The sequence below is a fragment of the Nomascus leucogenys genome, chromosome 14 (assembly GCF_006542625.1).
Source record: "Nomascus leucogenys isolate Asia chromosome 14, Asia_NLE_v1, whole genome shotgun sequence".
In the NCBI taxonomy this organism is placed as follows: Eukaryota; Metazoa; Chordata; class Mammalia; order Primates; family Hylobatidae; genus Nomascus; species Nomascus leucogenys.
In genome coordinates, this window is record NC_044394.1 from 84,958,428 (window position 1) to 84,976,762 (window position 18,335).

At 61.8% G+C, this 18,335-nt stretch overlaps 1 protein-coding gene across 1 annotated transcript; it reads right to left on the reverse strand.

The window, feature by feature from the left end:
• Positions 1-6,189: 6,189 nt before the first annotated feature.
• On the reverse strand, positions 6,190-15,385 carry GCGR (glucagon receptor). Its single transcript, XM_030827608.1, has 14 exons — positions 15,287-15,385; positions 10,600-10,834; positions 10,309-10,411; positions 9,278-9,385; positions 9,079-9,200; positions 8,882-8,988; positions 8,650-8,806; positions 8,400-8,559; positions 8,264-8,324; positions 7,945-8,014; positions 7,532-7,620; positions 7,251-7,389; positions 7,139-7,180; positions 6,190-6,723 (listed from the first exon to the last, which is right to left on the reverse strand). Exons 2-14 carry the CDS (start codon positions 10,657-10,659, stop codon positions 6,508-6,510), a joined length of 1,434 nt encoding a protein of 477 aa, XP_030683468.1. The 5' UTR covers positions 10,660-10,834; positions 15,287-15,385; the 3' UTR covers positions 6,190-6,507.
• Positions 15,386-18,335: the final 2,950 nt, after the last annotated feature.

Consider the following 18,335-nt stretch of genomic DNA (forward strand, 5'->3'; position numbering starts at 1 on the left):
TACCCAGCTAATTTTTTGTATTTTTAGTAGAGACAGGGTTTCACCGTGTTAGCCAGGATGGTCTCAATCTCCTGACCTCGTGATCCACCTGCCTCGGCCTCCCAAAGTGCTGGGATTACAGGCATGAGCCACCGTGCTGGCCTTTGGGTTTTTTTTTTTTTTTTTTTAAAGCAATTTATTAAAAGGGGCCAGGTGTGGTGGTTCACGCCTGTGATTCCAGCGCTTTGGGAGGCTGAGGCAGGTGGATCACAAGGTCAGGAGATTGAGACTAGCCTGGCTAACATGGTGAAACCCCGTCTCTACTAAAAACACAAAAATTGGCTGGGTGTGGTGGCAGGCACCTATAATCCCAGCTACTTGGGAAGCTGAGGCAGGAGAATCGCTTGAACCCGGGAGGCGGAGGTTGCAGTGAGCTGAGATTGCACCACTGCACTCCAGCCTGGGCAACAGAGCAGAGCAAGCTTGTCTCAAAAAAAAAAAAAAAAAAAGGCCGGGCATGGTGGCTCACGCCTGTAATCCCAGCACTTTGGGAGGCCGAGGTGGGCGGATCATGATCATGAGGTCCGGAGATTAAAACCATCCTGGCTAACACAATGAAACCCCATCTCTACTAAAAATACAAATATTAGCACGGCGTGGTGGCGGGCGCCTGTAGTCCCAGCTACTCGGGAGGCTGAGGCAGGAGAATGGCGTGAACCCGGGAGGCTGAGCTTGCAGTGAGCCGAGATCGCGCCACTGCACTACAGCCTGGGCGACAGAGCAAGACTCCGTCTCAAAAAAAAAAAAAAAAAATGAAAGAATGGCTATTCTACAGGCAAAGCAGTGGTTTATCTCTCTGTACAGAGTGTGGGCTGTGGTGATCCAAAGGCCTCTTCCCTGCATGGGTGCTGGGACTCCTGGGTAGCACACAGGAGGTGCCGAGGGAGCTGCTTGTATTAAGAGATGGACTTGATTTGGGCTTTCCTGGGTCATCTTACACTGGACCCTCGAATCCGGGCTTTCCCTACCTACAGCCAGGGGGTGGAGCTCCCCCAGGTATGGCCCCAGCACCTGGGCCTGCCACCAGAAACCTTCAATTTGGAGATCTTTCTGCCAAGAACTCTTCAGAGGGGGGGCCCGGCCTGGCCAGGCACATGCTGGGCAGGAGGGTGAGAGCCTGTGGGGAGCGCTGAGCCCACAGTGTTGCTGGAGGCCCCACCTCTTCACACTCCAGCCCAGTGCACCACATGGGGGATAGGGATTGGGGTGAGGATGGGGAGGGGACGCGGGAGAGGGGGCCTAACCTACCGAGGGCTGGGGAGGTGCACCCAGGGGGACCAGAGCTCTGACCCTGAAGCACACTTGCCCTCCCATCCCCTCTTCAGTGGACCACCCAGTGAGGTGGTCGCCACAGGGTGGTCTTACCCCAGCAGTTTGCCTAATGGCGTGAGAACTCAGTGTAGTCACAAAGGGGGGTCTCTACTTTCAGCTTGAGGAGCACATAAAGGGCTGCCTCAAGCTGAAAGAGTGGGCACCTCTCCCCTGGGCTGCGGGAGCTGACCATGGGGCACGGTCCCAGAGGGCGACGGTCCTCCCACCCCAGCCTGTCCTTTGGCCCTGCTGCCACTGCTTTGTCCGTGCAAGGCACCGGGGCCCTCCGAGCCTCACCCAATCCTGGAGGCTGCTGGGCTAAGCAGCTGGAGACACTCCCCTTTCTGCAAGGGCGACTTGGGGAAATGAGGCAACTGCAACCATTGCATGTTGTACCGTTGGCGTGCACGCACACACGTCACAATCTACTGTGTACCGTTGGCTTGCACGCACACACGTCACAATCTACTGTGTACCATTGGCGTGCATACACATGTCACAATCTGCTGTGTACCATTGGCGTTCACGCACACACGTCATAACCTACTGTGTACCATTGGCGTGCATACACACGTCACAATCTGCTGTGTATTGTTGGCGTGCACATGCACACACGAGTCACTATCTGCTGTGTACTGTTGGTGTGCATGCACACGTCACTGCTGTGTACTGTTGGCGTGCACACACGTCACAGTCTGCTGTGTACTGTTGGCGTGCACACGCACACACAAGTCACTATCTGCTGTGTACTGTTGGCATGCATGCACACGTCACTATCTGCTGTATAATGTTGGTGTGCACGCACACACATCACTATCTGCTGTGTACTGTTAGCGTGCACACACACGTCACTATCTGCTGTGTACTGTTGGCGTGCACACCCACACACAATTCACTATCTGCTGTGTACTGTTGGCGTGCATGCACACGTTACTATCTGCTGGGTAGTGTTGGCGTGCACACACATGTCACTCTTTGCTGTGTACTGTTGGCGTGCATACACATATCACTATCTGCTGTGTACTGTTGGCGTTTCCCCTGTACTTCTGTAAAATGAGGTGTGGTGCAGAGGCCTCCTTGGATTCATAGAAGACTTCGGGTGTCAAAGCATCTGGCTGCTGTGTGGGAATGGGTTGCAGGGTCCGGGGTAGCAGCAGGGGTCCTGTTAGGAGGCTTCTGCAGTGGACAGTGAGAGGAAGAAGCTGGAGGCGGGGTGAGCAGCTCGGTGTGGATATCCAGCTGTACATGCCAAGCTGAAAGCTGGGTCTAAAGCGTGGATTCAGCAGGGCCCCAAGTCGGGGGAGATAGATGAAGAGTTAGCTGAGCACTGCTGGTTTTTAAAGATTGATCAAGAAGAAATGAGGGTGGTGCCTGGTTCCTGGACACAACAGGGAGAGAAAGAAGAAAAAGGAACAGGGGAGGGCAAGGTCAGAGAAAGAGCAGGCAGGGGAGGACCCCGGGCTGAGTGAGTGCAGGGGAGGACCCAGGGCTGAGTGAGTGCAGGGGAGGACCCGGGGCTGAGTGCTGCCAGGGTGTCTGGGGAGAGGTTGAGCCAGCTCACGTAGTGGACCTGCAGCCCTAGCCATCTCCCACCCACCTTGCCTAGAGATGACCACTTTATTTTTGTTTTGTTTTGTTTTGTGAGCCGGAGTCTCGCTCTGTCGCCCAGGCTGGAGTGCAGTAGCGCGATCTCGGCTCACTGCAAGCTCTGCCTCCTGGGTTCACGCCATTCTCCTGCCTCAGCCTCCCGAGTAGCTGGGACTACAGGCACCCACCACCACGCCTGGCTAATTTTTAGTAGAGATGGGGTTTCTGCTTGTTAGCCAGGATGGTCTCCAACTCCTGACTTTGTGATCCGCCTGCCTCGGTCTCCCAAAGTGCTGGGATCACAGGCGTGAGCCACCGCGCCCGGCCACGAGATAACCACTTTGAACTCTTCACCTCATTCTTTGCATTTTTAAATTTTGCTCTGTATTTTTATTTCTAACATGAATTATTATTGATTTTTCCCATTTTGTTCTCTCCCCCACTCCCAGTACATACGTGATATTCCCGTCCACCACCCTCCCTAGATCTTTTTTCTCCCATGATTTTGGTTACATCAGTGTTGGTGTTTACATTATGATGTCTGTGTTTGTATTCAGAACTGAGTCGTGGTAAATTCTGCTTGTTTTGTTCTTTTCTGCCCACTTTTTTCTTTTCTTTGGAGTTATTAATTGCCTGCTTGGTTTTTTCTTTTTTCTTCTTTTTTTTTTTTGAGACGGAGTCTTGCTCTGTCACCCAGGCTAGAGTGCAATGGCACCATCTTGGCTCACTGCAACCTCCACCTCCCAGGTTCAAGCGATTCTCCTGCCTCAGCCTCCCAAGTAGCTGGTATTACAGGCGCCCGCCACCACGCCCAGCTAATTTTTGTATTTTTAGTAGAGACGAGGTTTCACCATGTTGGCCCGGCTGGTCTCGAACTCCTGACCTCAGGTGATTCGCCCGCCTTGGCCTCCCAAAGTGCTGGGATTACAGGCATGAGCGACTGCACCCGGCCTCATTTGTTTACTTTTCTATGTACTAGTCACTAATCAAGTCCTGAATCCTCTCCTCTAAATATTAGTGCACTCAATCACTTTCATCCCCTTGAGGGTGTCTCTCCTGAGCCTTCTGTCTGGCTCAAGTTCCCCTATTCCTGTGACGCACCCCTGACTCTCCTAGATTTGGTCCTTGATGTAGTTCATGTCTTCCCTTTTCCTGGTCTCCATTCACATTTTAGTAGTATTTTTGTGTCCACACACACCAGATTCTAGGGGGCCAAAGTCATCTCCCTCCCAGCCATGCACACACAGCACACAACTCTTGCAGATACCCCTTTGGGACTCCGGGCATCACATACCTGCCTGTAATCCCAGCTACTAGGGAGGCTGAGGCAGGAGAATTGCTTGAACCTGGGAGGCGGAAGTTGCTGTGAGCTGAGATCGCGCCATTGCACTCCAGCCTGGGCAACAAGAGCGAAACTCCGTCTCAAAAAAAAAAAAAATTAGCCAGGTGTCGTGGCACACACCTATAATCCCAGCTACTCGGGAGGCTGGGGCAGAGAATCATTTGAACCTGAGAGGCGGAGTTTGCAGTGAACCAAGATCATGCCACTGCACTCCAACCTGGGCAACACAGTGAGACTCTATCTCCAAAAAAGAAAAAAAAACAGTTCCTCCACCTACCTGCCTGCAGGGCTGCCTGGTTAGGGCCAGTGTTTATTGCCTGGGTGAGTCCACCCCCTGCCAGTCCCCAACTCCGCCCAACTCCACCAGCCTGCTCCAGTTCCCTTAGGGATGAGGGCGGGACAGGGGTGAAAGAGGACAAGGGCAGAGGGACTCAGGAATGGGGAGGACTGTCAGGAGGTCCCAGGTGAGGGGCAATTTCCCCAGGGCAGTCACCAGCCCTGAGCTCAGCTGGCATGAAGGAGAATGTCCACCTCCGTGTGCTGACTCGGAGCAGCCTTGCGCCCACACAGGCACCCAGGCATCCAGGGCTCAGAGGAGAGCCAGGACCTGAAGCTGGAGGGGCGTAGAGCTGGCCTGAAGTCTTAAGGACTGAGATCACAGGCCTCCAGCAGGTGCAGCTCAGGGGGACCGTCTCCTGGCCTTGCCGCCCCAATCACAGCAACCCCAGGGCCCCAGAAGGGTCCAGCGTTGCCTAATCAGCTCGCTTCCCTCCCTGCTGCACGCAGGCCCTGTGGTGGGTGGCAGGGTGAGGGCCCCCCCCCGCCCCCAGGAGGGCCCCAGTGCCTGGCGGGTGAGTAATTCTATTTACCTTTCCTCAGAGGCCTCCTGTCCCCTCATTTGCCCCAATTAGTCTGGCTCTGCCTGAGCAGCTTCAGCCCACGTGGCCCAGGCGGGGGCTGTGAGCACCCCTTCCCTCAGGGCCCAGCAGCACCTCCCAGCAGCTCCTCAGAGCAGGGGCACCTGGCTGGCTCCTTCCCCAGCCCATGCACCCACCTCAGCAGGTCTCACAGCGCCCGCCGCAGGGACTCCCCAGGGGGCTGACCACAGGCCCCTCACAGGCTTCCACCCTGGATTTGTCTCCACCCCCGCCGTGTGGTCCCTGGGCCCTTAGACTCAGGTTGGGCCCCAGACAATGGGAGACCCCACCCTGAAGCACCTCATGTGTCCAGCGTGCAGGAGGCAGCTCTTTCCTGGTGCTCCCTGGCCGGCAAGCAGGGCGCCCACCCACCACGCGGTGGTTCGAGGACTGGCGTAGGCCGGACCTCTCTGTGTGGCGCGCCGCGGGTCCTGTGCAGAGGTTGGGCAACCTGTGCTGCTCGGTCGCGTGGACCTGTGGCAATGTTCAGGCCCATTTCTTCCCGCTTCAATCTGCTACGTGGCCTGCAAATTGCCCGAGGGGGCTGGAGCTGAGATGAAGCAGAGGCCAGGAGGCTCAGAGGAAGGGCGGGCCAATGAGCCAGGTGCCAGTGTCCTCATGGCCTCCAGGGAGAAGATGCCCTCTGGGTGAATCCAGTGCTGATGGGGTTGGTCGGGGGACTGTGATGCCTCATGCCCCCTTAGCCACTGTGCCCCTCACGTCTCTGCTGGTGAATGGTAACCCTCTGGTGGCCAAAGCTTCCAGGGGGACTGCCCGCCAGAACCAGGATGGGAAGGTGGCCAGGGTCTGCTCAGATGGGCACAGGCTGGCTGCCTTTGGGATCCTCCGGGGTTCCAGTGCCAACTCTGTGTGAACTGGGACAGCAGGGGGACCCTTCAACAGCCCACACTGGCGCTGACCACCCACCACTGTTCCATCCCCCCACTGCTTCGGCCCCAGCATTTCCAGCCCTGCTTTCCAGGACACGCACGGTGACCACTTGAGCTCTTTATTGTTGGAGGACATTTCCACGCACACGGGACGTGCCGACATATGTGGGGACACTGGCGTGCATTTCACGGCACAGCCCGCACCCCTGCCCTGTACTCCTCTGCTCGCCCCTGAGCCAGGGACAGGGCAGGTGCAGGGAGGGGAGGCCCCATCTCGCAGACAGCCACACTGGGGGTGGGGGTAGGTGGGGGCTGCTGTTGGCTCCCCCTCCCCCAGCCTCAGCTGGGCGTCCAGTTCTGGGTTGTCCAGCCACGCCCTCTGGGTGCCAGAGTCCAGCCCTAGCTGGGGTCCCAGCAGGGTTCAGAAGGGGCTCTCAGCCAATCTAGGGAGGTCACCAGCCAAGGGGGTCTCCGCAGATGAATCCTGGCTGCCATCACCCCTCCCAAACTGCAGCTCCTTGCTGGGAAGGCCGCGGCCAGACGAAGATGAGGCCTTGTGGTTGCTGGTGCTCCGCTCCTCCCGTAGCACTTTGCCCAGGCGCCAGTGGTGCCAACGCCGCCGCAGCTCCGACTGCACCTGGGTGGGGCAGGGCAGGCCAGTCCCGGGACCTGCCTGTCCTGTCCACCCCACCGGGACCTGCTGTGGGCCTCGTCGGAGATGCCCAGTCTCTGCTCTGAGGGGTGCAGAGCGACACAAGCTCCCTGCTGGGCGCAGGTATGCCACCCAGCATCACCATGGAAAGCACAGTCTGCAGACACCTGGGGACCCCCACTGTGGACACTGTAGCGATGGGGCTGAGGCCAACCTGTCTTGGGGGCCTGACACCCAGCGCCATGGCAACTGCACCCGATAAGAACAGGTGGATGGAAAGGCTTGGGCCCCATGTGTTCCAACCCCTGGGCAGGGAGAAGGCTGGCATCCCGGTGCCTCTCTCTGCCCCTGACCCCGACGGCCAGTGCTGATGGTCTCAGACGCCCCCACTCCCACCTACCTCCTTGTTGAGGAAGCAGTAGAGGACAGCCACCAGCAGGCCCTGGAGAGACAGGGTGGTCAGGGGTGGCATACTGCGCCCCAGGTGGGGGAGCCAGCAGGCGGGCAGGCACCTGGAAGGAGCTGAGGAAGAGGTCGAAAAAGAGCTTGGCAGTGCGCAGGGTGCCCTGGGCATGCTCGTCCGTCACAAAGGCGAAGACCACTTCGTGGACACCCAGCAGGGGAATGAGAGTCAGCGTGGACTTGGCCAGCCTGCAGAGGCAGAGCCTGAGTCACCCACCGCCCCGACCCTCGGCCCGCACCATCCACGTGGAGCTTAGAGTCCCCACCCCCAGCTGCCCTCTGGCCCTGAGGGTCTCCAGGTCTCGAGACGCCAGCCCGCCACGGCACCCACCGTAACTTGTAGTCTGTGTGGTGCATCTGCCGCGCCCGCAGCTTGGCCACGAGCAGGTGAACGATGCGGACGAAGATGAAGAAGTTGATCTGTGTGAGAAGGGTGCAAGTCAGGGGCATCCCGAGCCCCAGGGGACAGCTCTGTGCCCTCGGAAGGCCCCACCTGACCCTCCTGCAGGTGGGCCTGGCAGCAAGATAGGCCCTGGGCCACATAGCCCCGGGGCTGGTGGGCACACGGCCAGGGAGGAGCAGCCTGGCTCAGTGCCCAGGGTGCTGGCCAGTGTCCTGGTGTCCTGTCTGGGTGCCGGCTCCCTCCCGGCCCTCCCTGGCAGGATGCTGCTGTCTCCTGGGGCAGCCTCAGGACGCCAAGGGAGGAGGGGCCTGGGGCGCGCTCCTCGCTCTTCATTTCCTCACCAGGATGGCCAGGAAGACAGGGAACCGCAGGATCCACCAGAAGCCCATGTTGTCATTGCTGGTCCAGCACCTGCGAGGCCAGGCCACTCACATACTGGGGCACAGCTCCCTGCCCCTCAGCCCCTCAGCCCCTCAACACCCCCCCCCATCCTGATTTTGCCAGGCTCTAATTCTGGTCTCAGGAAAGGAAGGGAAAAGGTCACGAATGACCCCCTCCCCAGGCACCAGGCTCATCCCCGGCCCCTCCCTGCCTCGGGCCAGAGCCCCGCACCCCAGCCCCCCGGCCCCTCCCCCAGACTGTCCAGCCACTCATACTCACTGGATGTTCTCGAACAGACACTTGACCACCGCCCAGGGGATGATGAACAGCATGGGGGCACCTGTGGGAGGCAGCAGCTGTGGTCTCAAAGGCTTGGCCAGTCTGCCCTGACCCCCTCCCATGCCAACTCACTCACCCCAGCCGATGCCCAGGTAGAGGCTGAAGAAGCTCCTCTCGGGGAGGGTGGCCAGGCCCAGCAGGTTGTGCAGGTACAGGCCCTCCACCAGCAGCCAGCAGTAGTTGGCCACGATGCCATATTGCATGAACACTGCGGCCACACGGCAGCCAGCCACCGCCTGGCACAGGTGCAGTGTGAGCACGGCTAGGTGGCCACCTGCCTGGCTGCCCACCCACCCGCCTGCCTGGGGCTGCCGAGGGGGGCTCACTCCATCACTGAGCCAGATGCTGACACTGAGGTCGTCACCAATCTTCTGGCTGTAGCGGGTCCTGAGCAGCCCATCAATGACCAGCACGGAGCTGGCTTTCAGCACGAAGGACGCAAACAGGTTCGCGTGGATGGCGTTGCGGGTGCAGTGCAGCGTGCTGTGGGGACAGCCAGTCAGTGCCTGCCCTCCTCCCTGCCCTCTGCGGCCACCCCAGGCACTGGCAGAACCCTACCTGAGGCCCCCCAGGATGGCCAAGGCGAGGATCAGGGCCCCCAGGGACAGGCTGTAGCCCACCGTGTACATGACCTGGAAGCTGCTGTACATCTTGGCCACCTCCTTCTGCGAGTTACAGTGGCCTGTGAGGGCCAGGCGGGGACCCCCATGCCCGTTCCCATCCAGCCCCACCGCGCCCGCCTGCCGCCCGCTGACCTGAACCTCAATCTCCTCGCCATCCATCTGGCACTGGGAGGCGTCACGCCAAGGCTGCCCCCGGGGTCCGCGCACCCACTGACCGTCGGGCCCGCATCTCTTGAACACGAAGCGGTGTTGCACTGGGGGTGTGGGGGGAGGCTGGGATCAGCCCCACCCCGGGCCCGCCCCTCCCACAGTTCCTCCCCTCTATGGGTACCTTTGTGGTGCCAAGGCAGGTACCAGGGGCAGGAGATGTTGGCCGTGGTATTGGCGGGGGTGTCCGGCCAGCAGGAATACTTGTCGAAGGTTCTGTTGCAGACCAGCTCTGCAGGGTAGGGTGGGGTAGGGCAGGGCAGGGCAGGGCAGGGCAGGGCAGGGCAGGGCGGGAGAAGGGCTCCCTCAGCAGGCCTCTCTCCTCTCTCTGGAAGCCTGAGCTTGGCCGTCACCTCCCCCAGGACATGGCCTGGGCTGCTGCCTCCCCCACTTGACCTCCACCTCCCCCATCTGACCTCCACCTTCCTCACCTGACCATCCACCTCCCTTGGGCCAGCCTCTGCTAGCACTCCCAGCCCAGCCCTGAATTCCAGCTCTGCAGGCCACCTTCCCTTGGAGACCCCCCATCTCAAATGTGCCCCAAACCCACACTGGGGTGCCCCATTCTCCGTGAGCTTCTTGCAGCAGCTTCCTCTCTGGGGGCTGAACCCCAGTGCCATTTTCATCCTTCCCAGGTGCACTGCCAAACCTGTGGCTGCCACACCCGCTCCCCTCTGCCCAGTGGAGGCTGCCTCCCTCGTCTGAACCAAGGCACTGCCTCCCGGGTAAGTCCTCCAGCCCTAGACTCTCCCTGCACCGCAAGTGTCCAGGCCATGATATACACTCTCCACCTGAGCCCTCCCAGGCCCCTGGGCCCCACCTTCCACACCCTGGCACTGTCTCCCCACTGAAAACTCCATGGGGCTATAGGTGGTATTACCCATCTGGGCCTGGGGGCACACAGCAGCAGCAGGTGCTGGGGCAATTCCACCGTTCTGCTATTTCCTGGCTCTGCAGCCTTGGGCAAGTCCCCAGCTCTGTGGCTCAGTTACCTCGTTACCTCACCTGCCCATGGTGGTGGGGGCCTGAGGAGTGACAGGGCCCCTTGGGGGGGGTCCTCAAGGGCTGCATAAGCACCCAGGAACCTTCCCATGAAGAGAACTCAGGAAGTGCTGAGGCCAGGCACAGGCTGGAAGGCTCTGGGTGGGGGCTCACCCGTGGGAGGGGGCAGCAGGCTCAGGTTGTGGTGACACTGGTCACCGTAGAGCTTCCACTTCTCAAACAGGAAGTCCATCACCTGAGCGGAGGGGGCCTGTGGCTGGGGGACACATGCACAAGCAGCCAGACAGACAGACAGGCAGACGGACAGGCAGATGGACAGGCAGGCAGATAGGCAAACAGACAGGCAGACAGGCAGGCAGACAGGCAGGCAGGCAGACAGAGAGCCGTCAGTGTGCAGTCCTCACAGGAGGGCCCCTGGGTGCTGCGGGTGCTGTGAGTCCTCACCTGGCAGGCCAGCAGCAGCAGCAACAGCAGCAGGGGTCGGCGTGGCTGGCAGGGGGGCATGCCTCTGGGCAGCTAGCTGCCTCCCACATCTGGCAGGGGCTGCACGGCTGGGGCAATGCAGTCTTGGTGGGTGTGCACACTCCTCTGAGGGCAGCTGAGTGGCAGAGCGGCAGAGCCTGGGGAATCCTGGCCAGTGGGGTATCCTCCCCTTAAGCTGCCCCTCTGAGCCTGAGTCCTACAGATAAAGAGGGAGCTGGGGGCCGGGTGTGGTGGCTCATGCCTGTAATCCCAGCACTTTGGGAGGCCGAGGGGAGCAGATCACAAGGTCAGGAGATCGAGACCATCCTGGCTAACACGGTGAAACCCCGTCTCTACTAAAAATACAAAAAATTAGCCAGGCATGGTGGCAGGGGCCTGTAGTCCCAGCTACTTGGGAGGCTGAGGCAGGAGAATGGCGTGAACCCGGGAGGCGGAGCTTGTAGTGAACGGAGATCAAGCCATTGCACTCCAGCCTGGGCGACAGAGTGAGACTCCGTCTCAAAAAAACAAGAGGGCGATAGGAGGGAGAAGACCCCAGGAGGAGTCACTCTTGCCACCCAGGGCTGGCTGGCTGGCAGCTCTGAGGGTCTCAGAGCCCCTCGTCTCAGTGCTAGTGGCAGCCACCTTCCTGCTGGGTGACCCAATGCTCTTGTTGGGGGAACCAGCATCCGCAGATGATGACCTCCTCCATCAGTTGACAGCCCCCGGGCACTTCCAGTCCTCACCATCCTCCTCACCTATTCTTAGCCCCTGGGAAAGCTGGCTTGCCAGGCTGACCTGAGCCAACGTGCCAAGTGTGAGGGTGGCGGTAGCTGGACCTTCCATCGCTTGGCCCCAGTGCCACGGTGAGCAAAGTGGCCGGGCTGGCTTGCAGCTGTGCCAGGCCAAGTGTGCGGGGCCCACACTCAAGGGTCTGTGTCACATGCATGCCCCCTGCCCAGCACTGGGGTGCCTAGGTGCCTCATGGGTGCCGTGCAAGGCTCAGCTGGCCTTCCTGGATCCCATGGGATGCCACAGGCTGGCTGCACATTCCTTTGAGATTAGCACTGCCGGCGCAGGCTCGGAGGAGCTGGCCTAGGGTGGGGGCACAGGGTGGGGAGGACAGCCCCTGTGGTGCCTGCTAGGGCTGCGGGAGTCACAACACCTGGTCCCCAGGCCAGAGCCAGCATCTGAGCTGGGAGTTTGGGGCAGCAACAGCTCCACAAATTGGCCTTTCACTGCTACAGAGCCCAGTTTCTGCAACAAATGAATTCTGTGGGAGAAGCAGGGAGGGTCTTTCGTGGGTCTGTGTGCATGTGCGGGGTCCTGCAAGTGGCGGCTGTGAGCCCCCAGGCGGCAACAGGGTCTTCTTTGGGGCACCCTCAAACGGAATAAGAGGTATGGATGGATGGTTGGGCAGACGGAAGGCCAGCCAGCTGGAAGGCAGTGCCAGGGAGAAGCCAGGGAGAGGGGCAAGGAGATGGGCGAAGGCTGCAACTGGAGCAGAGGGTTTCCAGGCAGGGCTGGACTGCTGGCTGCCACGGGACAGCCTGGATTTTAACCTCCTCCAGGCAGCAGCTGGATGAGCTGGCGTGGGGCCAGCTCCACCTGGGGCTCCTCTGCTAACGGGGCCTGAGATGCACCAAGCAGGGTGACAGCTGAATGACAGGGACAGGCACCTGCGTCACAGCCTGCTAAAGAGCTCCCAACTGCAGCCCTTGGGCCCTGGGCTCACGTAGGGGCCGATGGGAGGCAGGACCTGTGTGTCGCTGATCCCCAGTCCCTGAGCCAGGTGAGCAGCCATGCAGGCTTAGTGCTGGGGCGAAGGACCCACAGAGTAGGGGCCTCTCCCTGGCGGAGAAAGCGGCAGGCGGCTGGGGGAGGAGGGGCAGTTTTGGGGTCTCCAGCTCTGGGGTCACCCAAGGGGCCTTATCTTCCGTGATTCTGATCAAACAGCCCCATCTGCTGCCACTGCCCTGGGCGGCTCCGGCCACTGAGCCAGGCTGGGTGAGGAGCAGCAGGAGCCGCCTCTCTCCGCTGTGTGCACCCCCAACCCAGAGGGGCCCTGGAGGAGGGGCACTGATAGGTGGGCAGGCTCAGGGGTGCAGGGGAGACCTGGGGCTCTGGGCAGGGGATGGGGAGAGAGACAAGGGGCAGCTGGAGCAGGGTGGATGGTGGAGATGCAGGCAGGGGCCAAGGAGGAAGGACACTGGCCGATAAGCTGTTCCCTGCCTGGGGGCCTCGCAGTGGGGGTTTGGGGGATGCGTGCTCACCCTGGGGGGAGGACCGCCCAGCCAGGAGCTCCCTGGGCAAAATGACAGCCCCTTAGAGCCCAGCGTGGCCAAGCCTGGCTCTGCCCCAACTCTGCCAGAGAAACAGGAGCCATTCAATGCCTGCCATGTTGAATCTAGAGCCACTGGGAGCACCCCCAAGCCAGTGCCTCCACACATGAGGTCCTCGCATGCCAGGGCCCCACCTTCCAGCCGGGCAGCAAGTCTGGAGACCCCAGTGAGCCGAGGGAGGGGTGGGCTACCCAGTCCCCCAGGCCTTTCTTTGAAGCAGTCAGGACCCAGGAGTGGGGAGGAAGAGGGAGCGGGGCTCTCTGTGTCCCCTCAACCTCAACAGAAGGTTGGGAAGGTGGGGCTGGAGATCCTGGAGGATTCCCCTGACAGCTCAGTATCCACAGGCCACAGGTGGGCTCCCCTTAGGGCACCCCTAGTCCCAGATCCCTAGGGGTCAGGGCCTCTGAATACAAGAGGTGGGGTGGGGGGCAATTCTCCACTGGGTCTCTGATAGTGAGGCAGGAGGTGCAGAAGTGTGGGGGTCCTCCGTTCCCTGCAGGTGGTGGGTCCCGTGTGGGTAGGGAGACTCCAGCCCCTCATCCCAACAGGAGTGGGTGGAGCCGGGGGAAGGTACCAATTTCCAGCTGAGCACCCAGGAGAGAGCCTGGCCTGGAGAGCAGGGCTAAGGCTGCTGTGGTCCTGGGACGGGGACGACGATTTAACTTCCCAAGTGGGGACCCTGCCCCGTCACTGAAAGTGACACCAGCCTGAAGGGAAGAAGGGAGGCTCTTCTGTTGATCTCACCCAGCCTTCTCCCCCGACAGGAGACACTGACACCCCCGGGCCCCCGTCAGCCCAGGATCAATGTTTGTTGACTGAAGGAGTGGACAGAAACTCCCAGCTGTGGAGGTGCCACTTGGGGCTCCCCAGGGCCACAGTGCCCCGTATTACCCGCCCGGCGACACAGCTGGTAGGTGGGACGACCCACCAGGGACCCCACCCCTCCACCTTCACAGTCCAGGTGACCAAGCTCCTTCTCAGGCCTTGGAGTCAGCTGATAATTAGGGGAGGGGTTCCCGAGGTGCCCAATGTGGGGGGTTCCCGAGGTGCCCAATGCGGGGGGTTCCTGAGGTGCCCAATGGGGGGGCTCCCGAGGTGCCCTGCCTGCCGTCCCTAGAACCCCCCCACATGCCACCCCCTTCGTCCCTCCCACAGCTGCCTGCCAGGCCACACCAGCCACCACCAGGACTTGGGGCCACCTGAGCTCCACTGCCCCGGCCGCTTTGCAGGGCTGGCACCCCGTGTCCTGTCCCATGTCCTCCCTGGCAGAACACGTGACTCTTGGGCGCTCATGGCTCCACCAATTCCCACTGGGGGCGGCTGAGGGACCCGCAGACCTGGAGCTGGGCCCCCAGGATGCGTGGAGCGGCCACTGGCCCAGGAAGGCAGCGGGGCTCCCAGGGCGTCCGCAAGGGGCCTCTCAGACGCTTTGAGGAGCTTCGGGATGGGAGCCGGGATGTTTTTGTGAAACCAGAGAAGGTAGTGGAAGGTCAGGGCACCGAGGCAGGATCAGGGGCCACAGGCTGTTGACAAAGCCCTATCCCCGTGCCCTCACCCCGTGGGGGCGGGGCAGGCCTGGGTGCCGGCCTGGGTGCGCCCCGACCCCCCAACCTTCATGTCCCCGATACCAAGGGCATAGAGCAGCCCTGGCCGGTCCTTGGAAGATGCGGGCGCCGAGAGGGCCGGGGTCAGTCGGTTCGGAGTCGGAGCATAAGCCCAGGGGCCGAGTCGGCCGGGTGGTGGGGCGCGGGAGAGGCCGGAGCCGGGCAGGGCAGTGACCCGCTTGCCGGGGTCAAAGTCGCCAGTGTGGGCCGCGGAAGAGGAGCGGCCAGGCGGGGCGCAGACACCCATCACCCCATCCTGGGCCGCGCCGGTGCCACCGGGCAGTCCTGGGGGCAGGAGCCCACCGAGGGGAGCGAGCGCTGGTGAGACCCCGCGCCTCGGGGGCGCGTCCCCCGCGCTTTGTGCCGCTCCCAGGGCGGCGGGGCCCGGGGGCCCGGAGTGGGGAATGTGGCTGCTGCAGTATGGCCGCCGCAGGGTGCCAGGCGGCCAGCGACACTCCCGCCCCCAGCCGCGCCCCCGAGGACCAGAGAACGGGGGAGGGGCTGAGACCCCTGGACCTGCCCGACGGTGCGGGACCGGGTGGTGTCCGAGCCGGGGTTGGGAACGGGGGTGTCTGACGGGACTGAGGACCGCAACAGCCCGGGCCCCGGAGACCTCCCGGCCGGCTCCCCGCGCCCCCAGCCCCGCCGCGCCCGCCCCGCAGTCTCTGCCCCCACCGGGTCGACTCCCGAACGTCCCCTCGGGGCCGCGGCCCAGGTGCTCACCGCGCGGCGCTGCTCGGGGCTTGGCTCAGCTCCCCGCCGTCCTCCGGGCGCGCTCGGGTCGGGCTCCGGTGACCGCTCGTCTTCGCCGCGCTGCCGGATAGGGGTCGGGGCAAACTTTCTGGCGGCGACGCAGGGCGAGGGCGGCGGCGGAGGGCGGGCGCGGGGGCGGCCCCGCGGGGGTGGGAGCGGCAGCCGAGGGTCCCCGCCCGCCCTCCGCGCAGCCTCCCGGCGAGCTTCGGTCCTGCCCACCCTGCGCAGGGAGCCGGGGCGAGCGCCTCGTACCCTGGCCATACGCAGACCCGGCGCGCTGAATTCCACCCCGCGGACCCGCGCCCCACAGACCTTTGTCCCACGGGTCCTGGTTTCGCAGACCCTAATCCTGCAGATCCCTGACCCTGCGGACCCTGGCCCGGCAGGCGGTGGTCGCGGTGGGTCCGGGGACGCCCCGGGACGTGGAGGGGCGCGGCGGGCATGGGGGCCGTGGCTCAGCCCCCCTTCTTCTCGCTCCCTCCGGCTCCCTGGGCGCCCCCTCGCCCCCTTCTTCTCGCGTCCCCGGGTTCTCGCCGCTTCTTTCTTGCTACCTTCCTGATTTTCTGGAAGGACCGACACCCCCACTCGCCCCCACCGCGGCTCCTGGTTCCTTCCCCTGCAGAGCAGATGGGGGCTGGAGTGGGGGCCGACATGGGTGACATGGGTGGACCGGCAGGGCGGTCCCTGGGGTGCCCTTTAACTCTTTCTGTGCTGCTTCCCCGGTCTCCGGCCAGTCCTGTCGCGCTAAGGCCCCTCCAGCAGCGCTGACCCTGGTTCCCCCACCTGCTGGTCCTGCAGCCGCGGGGCGCTCTCTCCTCCGTCCCACCCGCTCCTTCCACACCACCTCCTTTCCTGGGAGTGGAGAAGCCCCAGCCAGAACCCCTGCCCTCCCCAAGAGGCACGCACAGGGGGACATTCTCCCCTTCCTCACTCCCCCTAAAGCCAACATCACACCTGGCTTTGGGGCCGCCAGAACCTCAGCCCTTGCCCTTCCCCTTCCACCCCCAGCCATCCCTGCTCTGTGCCCAGTGATCCTGGGGTCACCACAACCCCATGGACTCCTTGAAGCCTCACCTTTCCTGGCCTCTCAGCATCCTGGGACACTGATGGTCATGGCTTCCTTCTAGAAAGTTCTCTCCGAGGCTGTGGCTTCCAGGATGAGCACTCTCCTCCTCCCACTTCCTCCCTTTCTCCTTCCCTCTCCTCCCTTCTCCCTGGAGAGGTCTTCCTCCAAGTCCCAGTCTTCTTCCCCACCCAGAGCCCCTCTCACTGACACTTGTCTGCAGTGCCTGTTTCTGCTCCAGCTAGGAAGCCTCCCCTCCGGCATCTCCAGTCCATCTCCGGGTCCTGCTCCACCTGCATTTCCCTAGACCTGTCCTGGCCACCCTCGCCCTGGGACACCCCCTGCCTGTGAAGAGCTCCTTTGATAGATGCCGTCCTTGGTCTTGGGAGTCCTTTCTCCCTAATTCTACTTCTGTTTTAGGGGGCGTGGGAACCCAGGGTCCTAACCCCAGCCATTCCCCCTCCCAGGGGCCACTTCCCTCTGAAGCTTAGCCCAGCGCTGTGACCCCCACAGGCCTGCCCCCACCTGGTCCTCACTCCCCTGCATAGCCACACTGTGGGGGCTCCATGCTTCCCAGCCCATAGGAAGCCCTGTTCCCGGAGGGGGCCATGCTGTTTTAGTTCGAGCAGTGGCCAGAGGCAAAGGTCAGAAGGCAAAGGTCATAAAAGTTTGTCTCTACCTGCCGGCATCTGCCCCTGCTACCCCATCTTCTCCCCTCTCCACCTAAACCCTCCCTCAGCTCCTGCCCCCACCTCTCTGGAGGCAAAGACAACAGGGTTCTGATCTTGGATCATGGTGCTCCCCCCGCCAGCCTCAGTCCGAGACCTCTGTGAATGGGGGTGATGGCTAATGGGATGAGGGGGACCACCTCCTGGTGGCTGCAGGGACTGGGGTGAGGGTGCTGCAGGCTCTGCCTAAGTCAAGTGCCACGGGGCTGAAGAGTCGGCGCCCCGGCCCTGGAGAAGAGTCCTCCCTGCCCTCCTGTGTCTGGCCTTGTTTCCTGGAGGACAGGTCAGAGGCCCAGCAGTCCCAGGTAAGTGCTGGGTGGCTGCAGTCTGGTACCTGCAGGAAGAGAAGTAGAAAAATAAATTTGGAGTGTGTGAAGGGGGCAAAGCCTGAAAGGTTCGGACTCAGTGTGGGCAGGGAGACTCAGATGGGGTGGGGGTGGGGCCCCTCCCCTGGGCTGGGTGACCCTTATTTATATGACTGAATCCACAAGATTGTTTGCTTGACCAAACTGTAGTCCGGCTTCGGAACCTTCTCCCAGGCTCATCTGCATTCTGCCTTGTAAAATCCAGATTTAGCAAGAACTCTGCTAAGTCAGTTTGGCAAGAAGCCTCCATCCCCCCATATCTGATCAGTGTCCTCAGCCTCCGCCACCCCCAGGCGATGTCTGCTAACCCTGCCTGCCCTCAGCAAGCTTCCTGTTTCCTGGGTTTAGCCAGAATCCTCCAGACAGGTGTTTTGTCCCAGTCATTTTCCACCCACTGACCCCGCCCTGCTCCTCAGATCTAAATCCCCACTTGCCCGTGGCACATTCGGAGTTGAGCCCAGGCCTATACTAAAATCTTTTTTCCCCTATTACAATAGTCCTGAACAAAATGTGTGTTTCAACTGCTATCCAGTTCCGGTTTCCCTTGACATTGGTGAGACATAAACAGAGGGCAGCTGGGAATGGAGGGGGCAGGGCCTTCCCACGCAGCAGTGGGGGTGGGGGGACCTGCCCTCCATCCAGTCCCCAGGGTCCTCCTCATTGCAGGGGGCCCTCCTGGAGGTGTGTTTGGTCCTGTGCTGCAGGGTGGGCTGCAGCGGGGCTGGGGGCTGGTCTGCACCCCCCACCCCTGAGTGGTGAGTTTGTCTATCTGTGCTGGGGATTCTGGAGACGGCACCTTCAGAACTTAATTTCGGTGTCCGGCAAGACTTACGGAGCCCATACTGCCTGCAAGGCTCGGTGCC